Genomic DNA, 9416 nt, shown 5'->3' with positions numbered 1-9416 from the left:
GAACATCCACGATGGTGCATCCTTGCTCGCGGAACTCACCACGTTTCGAGATCACCTCGACAGAAATAAGCTAAACAGGAGCATTCTTATCTCCCTATTTCTAAAATTCATTATGTTGCATCACTTCTAAAATAGTCAAATGCAATCTAGCATACTATAAAAACTACATGTGTTCGCTTACAGTTCACAATTACTGTTAACATTTTTAATTAAGACATGATAACTTGTCTTCAACTTTTTATGAATGGTTACTAACCTTCAATTGAAGTTCGCAGGGGCCGGAATAAGTCTCCAATGCAAAGAAACGACGGACACGATCCACTAAGCAACTATCTAGCTTAAACAGACTGAGTATCTCTAGTCTCGAAGACTTAACTTTATACATACTTGTATAATAATGAATAATCTAAAATCGCATGAAGTATTACTCTAAGCGACACCTTATTACGAGAATTAGATAGAAATCACACAGGTGAATCGAGTGCTTTAGAAATCAACTTTAGCATCGTTATAACACATTAGAATTGCTCGCCTTTGAATGAGCAACGCCAACTTGCTATTACGGAATAGTATGCCACTGCTGCATTTCATTTCATTTTGATTATGATATAAGCTCTAAGTTGCCAATCCATGAATGATAAGCATTTGCATATGATAGTCAAAAGAATTATCTTACTGTATATAATGACGTTTACAAAATGAGAAACATGCTCATTCCATCTAGCATACACATGCCATTCATAATAAATTATCATGAAATAATTTGCTTAAAATGCTTTAAATGCTCAATGCATTCATCTCGGATCGGTCATAACAGTGCATCCGGGCTCTCCAAGCTCATGATGTAGCTTGCAAATATTGTCCATAACAGGGGACATCTTATCTCTTTATCTTTCAATTTATCATTTTATATAAATGAGCTTAAATATGCCTCAGTCATTGACTTGAAGCATAATCATTTATAACTATACTTTCTACTGTTATTAATCAGTAATTGGAATTTCCAGGTGTTGATGGTGGATTTTGGTTCAAGGATAAAATTGTAAAGGCCAAACTTAATACGCTGACATCCTGCAGAGGATAAAGTTATTTGATAAGTGATGAATACTTCTTCACTTTATTAATTCACCAAAAATGGAGCATGTGGCAACAATCCCAAATATTCTGTGAATTAAATACACAAAATTCACCTAGAACGGAGCATGTAGTAATAATCCTTAATATTCTATGATTTTTTAGCATTATTAATTAATGCATAGTTCGTCTAGTATTTCATGTGTTGTTCCCGGGAACTCTCACTATTGGTGCGGCATGATGACTGAGTGTTGCTCCTGATAGAGTAACCTGAATATCCAAGTATCAATAATGAGGCATGCACGAAATACCCGTATAGGCAACATCTCTCGATGTGTTTATATTAGCCCGATTGATCATATTTAAACTGGACTGACTGTATCAGTCTCAGAAATGATCACGACCACGCAGGTTGACCGCATGATTTAACCAGCCTAGACAATCCTCAGCAGGAGCAGGCTACCACCTTGATGACCACCAGCGGGCCTATTTATGCCATGGACGGTCGAACATCACGTTTTACTTCCCGGCATGCTGAAAACGCCAGCCTTAATAGGATGGCCGTGCTGCTTCTGGAAGAAGTTCGAACGAGCAGGACTGCTTAAAAAAGTCTCAAAACGATCGTGACCGTCCAACTTCACTAGCCTGATTGGAAGGCTTAGATCGCGCCATGAAAGATGGAGGGGGCGCTAACACGCACATTGGCGGGCCCACTCTATCCCTACCTGATCGGTTTGCTCACGGCGTGGTCATGCAGCCACGACCGCATGCCCGAAACATGGCTGGTGTGATGCTTTGCAAGCGTCGCGAAAATTCCACCAATGTACTGATCACAACCATCCAACTTCACCAGCATGTTTGGATGGTTTAGATTGCGCCTAAGACCATTAGAGAATTACACACGCTCACCATCGGCCCAATATGGGCCCCACATAATCGGTCCCTCCAAAAAGGGAGCATGACTTTCCAAACCGTTTGGTGGAAGTCATGTGTGCGTGGCTGTTTTAGAACCCTAATTAGGATTTGCGGCGCTGCATAACGCAGTTCGATCACGACCATCCATCTTCGCAAGCTTAGATGGAGGGTGTAGATATAGACTTAAAAGGTCCCAAGCATGTCAACATGATCACCCTGGGCCCGCCTTTGCGTGAAGCTGGTCGGCCTAGGCAGACTAGGACTCGACGACCTCGAAACGCGCGCCCGAAAGTGGCATGCTGGGCGGCTTCCAAATCCTTTGCGGCAATGGATTTCTGCCGCAAATCGATCACGACCACTCACCTTTGCCGGTCAAATTGAGTGGCCTAAATCGCACCTTCATGAGACAAAGAGGTATGAGCGTATACACCGTCAGGCCGTCTATACACATGCATGGTCGGCCCCACCAAAATTTGTTCCCAAGCTCGGATTCGGTCAAGCATAGGAGTGATGCTTGCACACCTCCTAAAACCCTAAAAAATCCATCAACGGTCATAAATAAGGGTCATAAACCATCTCGTCTGTCCAACTTGTCTAGCTTGGTCGGACAGCCTAGGTTAAGAGCTAGACGACCAATGAAGCATCCCTGAGATCACCGTCCGTCACTCTTCCACATGGAATGATCGGCCATGAGATGGCTCGCCCATGCGGCCTCCAAACGATCACTCGAAGATGGCTGGACGTGATGATGTTTTAAGACGCTTAATCCGCGACTTATTCGGCTAAGCCTTAAAATAGCGATGCTTCATATATATTGATCATATTCGATGCATTGCATGCATAGAATACACACGATATTTTATAAATATCGATTTCTTAAATAACTTAGTTATTTAACTTAGCACCATATGCTACTTCCAGTGGGTCATACGATCCACTCATTCGAGACATCAAGCATGTCACAAACTGGGGGATACTTACTGGGGTATTGGTCTGGCGATCTACATCGTGTAGCTTGCAACGCGCCATCACAAGAACGTGTCAGGAGGCATGGACGGTTAGCGATGATGGGAGAAGTGGGCAAAGACTGATCGTGTGACACTAACACGACCCCACTATTCCATCATTCCACTTCCTCCACTTCCCACGAGAGATGAGGGTTATGCTCAATGACTTGTATAAATAGGTTCTCCTCCCTATTTCCAAGACAGACAGATATCAAGTGTTGATACAACATATTCAAATACCCAGAGCTGATTGCTTACATTATTGCAAGCCAGTTCGATATTCTGATACAAGTCATAAACAACCAACACCTTCACAATATCAACACCTTCTTCACTTCCCTCCCTAAGATCAACCCCATCTCCTTCACTTTGTGACCGAAACAAGTCTGGAACGGCCATTTCTTGGTTTAGGCCAGAATTGTATAGATTGATCTCTCGAATCAGAAAGCACTCCTGTGCAGCGCATTTGTTTAGATTCGTTTCTCATCCACACACACCCAAATTTACCAAAAACCGCAGAAACAGTTTTCACCCGTAAACAGTTGGCGACCTCAGTGGGAGATTAATCTCTCGGCTGCGAAGTCAATTTCTTCAATAAACAATCTCATTTGGTTGATTTCAAAATGGTTGGTCTTGGGACTGCCCCAATAGCTTCAAATCCTGGTCGAAGTTCCTCCAATGGTGATACCCCCCTTCCCAATGGTATATCTGATGGTATAGCCGGAAGAATCCCAACGTTGATCGAGTTAGCACGGGTTCAGGAGATTCACATGAAGAACATGGACCTGATCAAAGAAACGATAAACGGCATACTCGATATCCTCATCAAGATGACATCAGAGATGAGCGGTCCTATCATGGAGACTTCTGCACTGGGGACTGATCCTCCTCAAATCAACAGTTTCACTATGAACCGGAGGCCAGTGGATCAGGAAGCAGCTTCTCTAGTGGAAAGTTTGTGCGAACTTTTACATCTCTCGAAGAATCAGCGGGGGGAGACGTTTGTTGCAATTAACCGGATAGCCTTGGACGTGCATTTAACTCCTTTGCGTCCATGAGTCTCAAACACATCAGAGACATCTGTGCATAATGTTACATTTACAGAAGAAGACATGATGGCGGAAGAGGGTCACAACCGGGCCCTACATGTTACTGCGCGCATCAAGGATTCAGAGTTCAAGCGGGCCCTCATCGACACAGGAGCATCTTCGAATGTGATTAATCTCAAGACACTCAAGACGGATAAGGTCCGCTCAAGCAAGATCGTGCGACGGCCTACCACGATGACGGACTTTGAAGGAAACCAAACCAACACATACGGGTACGTCGATCTGAATTTATCTGTAGTACCCGTTCAGTCAAAGGTGAAATTCGAAGTCATAGAGAAGGAGCAGGACTACCATATGATACTAGGGAGACCGTGGCTTCATGAAAATAGGATTGTCCCTTCGACGTATCACCAATGCCTGAAGACTATGCTGAATAAAGAAGTCGTTCGTATTCATGCATCGTTGTCTCCTTACACACCAATATGTGGAATGGAGTTATTTGAACCAAGAGAAGCTCCGCGGGAGGAATCAGACAAACTTCATTGCATCCCACTCCCCACGTGGGCGTCAATCCATGAAGAGGACCGACTCTCATTGAGGGCCAAGCCCCACGATGCATCTTCGCTAACAAGGCGTTCTCCCTCACCTGGTGAAGCAGCGACCCACGTTCACACGAAGAGGGAGCGAACTTTTGTGGCGAGACGTGATCAGAAAGGGAAAACTGTGTACTGCCGCCGTTGTTAGCAATTAGCAGGGGAGACTGATGCCCAGTCTCTCCTTCCAATGGAATGCTACAAAAATGATGAGCCACAGGAAGAGGTGCTGGATGCTCCACGATAGCTGCAAGAAGGCACCAACTCCACGACTTATGAGCTCGAAATAGTTAATATTGAGGATGAAGAATCTCCCAGGCTTATCTCCATCATCTCAACTTTGTCCACGGATGAGCGAACGAAGCTCGTGCAACTTCTCAAAGAATACCAAGACATATTCGCTTGGACGTATGACGAAATGCCCGGTTTAGATGAAAAATTGGTCACCCATCATCTACATGTCATACCTGGATCCAAGCCGATCAAGCAGTCTCCGGGGAAATTCAGGCACGAGGTGGAAGATCAAATCAAGACTGAGATTTAGAAGTTGCTAGCTGCTGCATTCATTAAACCCATTCATCATCCGACCTGGTTGGCTAATGTGGTTCCAGTAAAAAACAAAAACGGACAGATCCGGTGCTGTGTGGATTTCAGAGACTTGAATAAATGCTGCCCCAAGGACGATTTTCCTCTACCTAACATCGACATGTTAGTAGATGCCACCAGCGGGCATGTCATGTTTTCCTTCATGGATGGATATAGCGGTTACAATCAGATAAGGATGTATGAGCATGATGCAAGTAAGACATCTTTTCGAACTCCTCTCAGAAATTTTTACTATACTGTTATGCCTTTTGGTTTGAAGAATGTCGGCGCAACGTATCAACGCGCTATGACGGCAATCTTCCATGACATGATGCATAAGCAAGTTGAAGACTACGTGGATGATATAGTAGTCAAATCAAAAGCTCGGGCAGATCACACAGGATTCATGAGACAAGTGTTTGAGATGTGCCGTGAATACAAATTGAAGATGAATCCTTTGAAATGCGCTTTTGGCGTTTCTTCGGGAAAATTTCTGGGATTCCAGGTAACTGATGAAGGGATCAAGGTGGACCCATCCAAGACTCAAGCTATCCTCACGATGCCGCCACCACTAACTGTGAAGGAACTACAAAGCTTCATGGGAAAGGTGAACTACATTCGACGTTTTATACCTGGTCTAGCCCATCTTGTTGCTTCATTCACTCCCTTGCTGAAGAAAGGAGCAAGCTTCGTTTGGACCGCAGTACAACATGAAGCGTTTCGAAAGATTCAGCGAATATTGTCATCTCTAGGCATCATGAAGTCGACCGTCCAAGGAAGACCGCTATGTCTCTACACCGCTTTCAGTGATACCGCCGTCAGGGCCTTGCTTGCTCAAGAAGATGACTAGGGAATCGAACATCCTATATATTATGTCAGCCGAATATTGAGAGATGCTGAACTCAGATACTCCAAAGCGGAGAAGGCATGTTTAGCCTTGATTCATTCCATTCAGAAGTTCAGACATTACCTGCTGTCCAACAAGGTGGTACTCATATCTAAATTTGATCCTGCGAAGTTTTTGCTTTCAAAACCAGTCATGATGGGAAGGTCAGCTAAGTGGCTCCTCCAAATGTAGGAGTTAGACATAACATGTACATAACCTAGAGCTATCAAGGGACAAGCAGTTGCAAATTTACTAGAATTATTCCTTGGGGAAGGCACTACTGCGTTACGTGAGGATCTTCCTGGAGAATTTCCAGATATCTCCGTTGTCGAAGAAGAATCATGGCTATTATATTTCGACGGTTCTGCCACTCCTAGAAATAACACTGGAGGGGCAGGCATAGTCCTAGTATCTCCGACCGGTGAAGTCTTCTCACACTCCTTCAAGCTAGATTTTAAATGTACTAACAATTCAGCAGAGTATGAAGCCTTCCTCATAGGACTGTTATTAGCCAAGCAAGCTAGGTCCACATGTCAGGAAATAAGAGGTGATTCTAAGCTACTGGTTAATCAGATGAATGGAGTATATACATTGAAGGAGGTAACCATGGATTCATACTGACCCGAAGCACATAGGTTACTAAACTACTTTGCTGATGCAACTATAACTCATGTCGTCCGCAGCAACAACAGACACGCCGATTGCTTAGCAACGCTGGCTTCTAAATTACAGTTCGAAGGTTTAGAAGAAACCCTGACGTTGAAGAGAAAAACGGTAGAATCAACGTGGCTTTCACAATGCAAAGACACTAGAACCTGCGACTGGCGGACTCCAATCATCCAGGAGCTTAGTAGCTCGCTTTCTCAAGTTAGGTCAGTCTCAAAACCTTGCAAAGCTTCTTCATGCTTCATGGTGTGCTATATCATCGGAACCCGGATGGTTCCCTATCAAGATGTATCAGAGATGATGAAGCACAGCTGCAGCTTAACCACGTTCACGATGAAATTTGTGGACAAACATTGGTGGTAACGCTCTATCGACGTCTTCAACGCTTAGGCTATTACTGGACAGAAATGGAGACTCAATCTCGGCTACTCCGAAAGTCTTGTTCAAATTGTCAAGCGCAGCCACACCAACTGGTGGTTTTCAGCATAAGTCATGCTGGGGACTGGAGGGAGCCGTATATTAGCTATCTCCGCGACGGAGTAAACTCAAAGGAGGCTGTCAAGATGAAAAAAAGGGTGAAATGGTTCTTATTTCACGAGGGGAATTCGTATTTCACGAGGGGATCATGTATCGCAAAAGCTTTGGATGCGATCTGTTACGATGCCTGGCCGAGATAGAAATTCCAACCATGTTGAAAGAGATGCATGAAGGGGAACATCAAGGGAAGAGGAAACTGCTTCTCCAGATACACGAGAAATATTATTGGCCGACCATGGAGGAGGATGCAGCTGCATTTGTTTAAAGCTGCCACAAGTGTCAAATTCATGGGAACCTTGTTCACACACCTTCCACTCCTTTACACTCGATAAGCAGTCCATGGCCGTTTTACAGCTGGGGACTTGACATTGTTGGGAAGATCAATCCGCCATCATCGAAGCAGCACGAGTATATCATAACCGCGACGGAGTACTTCACCAAATGGGTTGAAGATATTCCTCTACGAGGGACTACGGGGGCAACGATTGCAGCTTTCATTAAGGAGTACATCATCTATCGTTTTGGCGTGCCTAAGCATATTATCACTGATAACGACACCTCCTTTGCCAACAAACAGGAACGAGAATTGCTTGAAGAATATGGAATTAAACAGATCTTCTCCACCATCTACTATCCTCAAGGGAATGGGAAGTCTGAGAGCACCAAAAAAACGTTATTTCGGATTCTCAGCCGAACAGTACACGACAATCCCAAAGAGTGGCACGAACAACTGCCGATGGCGCTATGGGCGTGTCGGACGGCACCTAGAAGTTCCATCGGGGTTTCTCCATATTCACTTGTTTACAGTGCGGATGCGATCCTCCCAGCAGAAATCAAGATCCCATCAGCCAGAATTGCAGCAGCAAGTGGGGTCCACTGGAACGAGGCTAAAGCATCTAACTCCAGAATCGCTGAGTTAGACACTCTGGATTCCATAAGAAGCAAGGAAGAGGAACGTACTCAGGTGTACAGAAATAGGATCTCCATGGCATATGACAAGACTGTGAAGCCACGAGTTTTTAAAGTAGGAGATTTAGCCTTGAAGACGGCCAAACACATCCAGCAAGACATGTATGCGCCAAAGTTCTCTCCGAAGTGGGAAGGTCCCTACATGATTACCAAGGCTTACAGTACCGGCTACTACAAAATCGTTAAGGTGGATGGAGGCAAGTTAGAAGCAGTCATTAACGAAAAATGGCTCAAGGCATACCATGATTGATCATTGTCCCGCTACTGTCCCATGACATGACAATACAGGCATTCATTGCATATTTGAATCATCAATTTATTCAGAAACGTTAATGGAAAAACTTTATCCATCTACCAAAAAACCAATGCAATTCATTTCTCAAGAATGTGCAATTCATTTCTCAAGAATGTTAAAAAAAAATTGACAATAAGGAAGCGTGGCTTAGAAGAGGCCATCCAGCAGATTGTAGTTCCTTGAAAGCATCATATTCAACCTAGTTTGGTATCTCTCCGTCCTATTCCTCAAGTTTTGAACTTCCTGCTCCACCTTCTCTGATTCCGCAGTCAGAGCCTTCTCCTCCTCCAAGATAGCTTTCGCAGCGGGAACTACATTCACGAGGATACCAGCTCGATCAACCTTGATGGTGTCAACACGCTGCCGCAATCAGCCCACGTTGAACTCCATGGATTCGCAGGTAGATACCATGTTCTCCCACTTTTCAAGGTTTGATTCAGCAACGTTGCGAATAGAGATGTTCTCCATCTCAGCAATCATGGGAAGAAGGAAGTTTACCGAGGTGACCAAAGCAGATGAACAGTGCCGAACTACGTTCCTGGTTGCGATGTGGCCATACTTTCTTCATACCTTTGTGTATAAAGGCACAAACTCCTTCCGCACTAAGAATCCACCGACAGCTCTGTAGCTTGAAGATAGGCATTTCATGCGGATATCGAATAAAAGACTGCGTTGGGGTATTCGTAAGACGAGATACCCAGATCAGCATCTTCAAGGTCCACTGGGGTAGGCGTGTTTGTATTTGAAGGAAGAGGACTGGTTAAGTCATCGTCGGCGATGACCATCATGCATGTTCCAGTAGGGTATCTCTGCAAAAAAGGAGGATTATTCGCATGATCA

The 9416-nt window shown here is 44.4% G+C and overlaps 1 protein-coding gene across 1 annotated transcript; it reads left to right on the top strand.

The window, feature by feature from the left end:
• The first annotated feature begins 6265 nt into the window (after positions 1-6265).
• Positions 6266-8531, top strand: LOC113350921. Its single transcript, XM_026595024.1, has 3 exons — positions 6266-6273; positions 6331-6709; positions 7890-8531. The coding sequence occupies exons 1-3, from the start codon at positions 6266-6268 to the stop codon at positions 8529-8531; spliced, it is 1029 nt and encodes a 342-aa protein (XP_026450809.1).
• Positions 8532-9416: the final 885 nt, after the last annotated feature.

Source organism: Papaver somniferum, chromosome 2 (assembly GCF_003573695.1).
Source record: "Papaver somniferum cultivar HN1 chromosome 2, ASM357369v1, whole genome shotgun sequence".
NCBI lineage: Eukaryota > Viridiplantae > Streptophyta > Magnoliopsida > Ranunculales > Papaveraceae > Papaver > Papaver somniferum.
This window is presented reverse-complemented; position numbering and strand designations above follow the sequence as displayed.

What these genes read in the sequence shown, in the direction of transcription:
- LOC113350921 (XM_026595024.1), top strand. An exon ending in GAGTATATACATTGAAGGAG is followed by an intron (nt 6,710 to 7,889) that starts GTAACCATGGAT and finishes GCCAACAAACAG; the next exon opens with GAACGAGAATTGCTTGAAGA.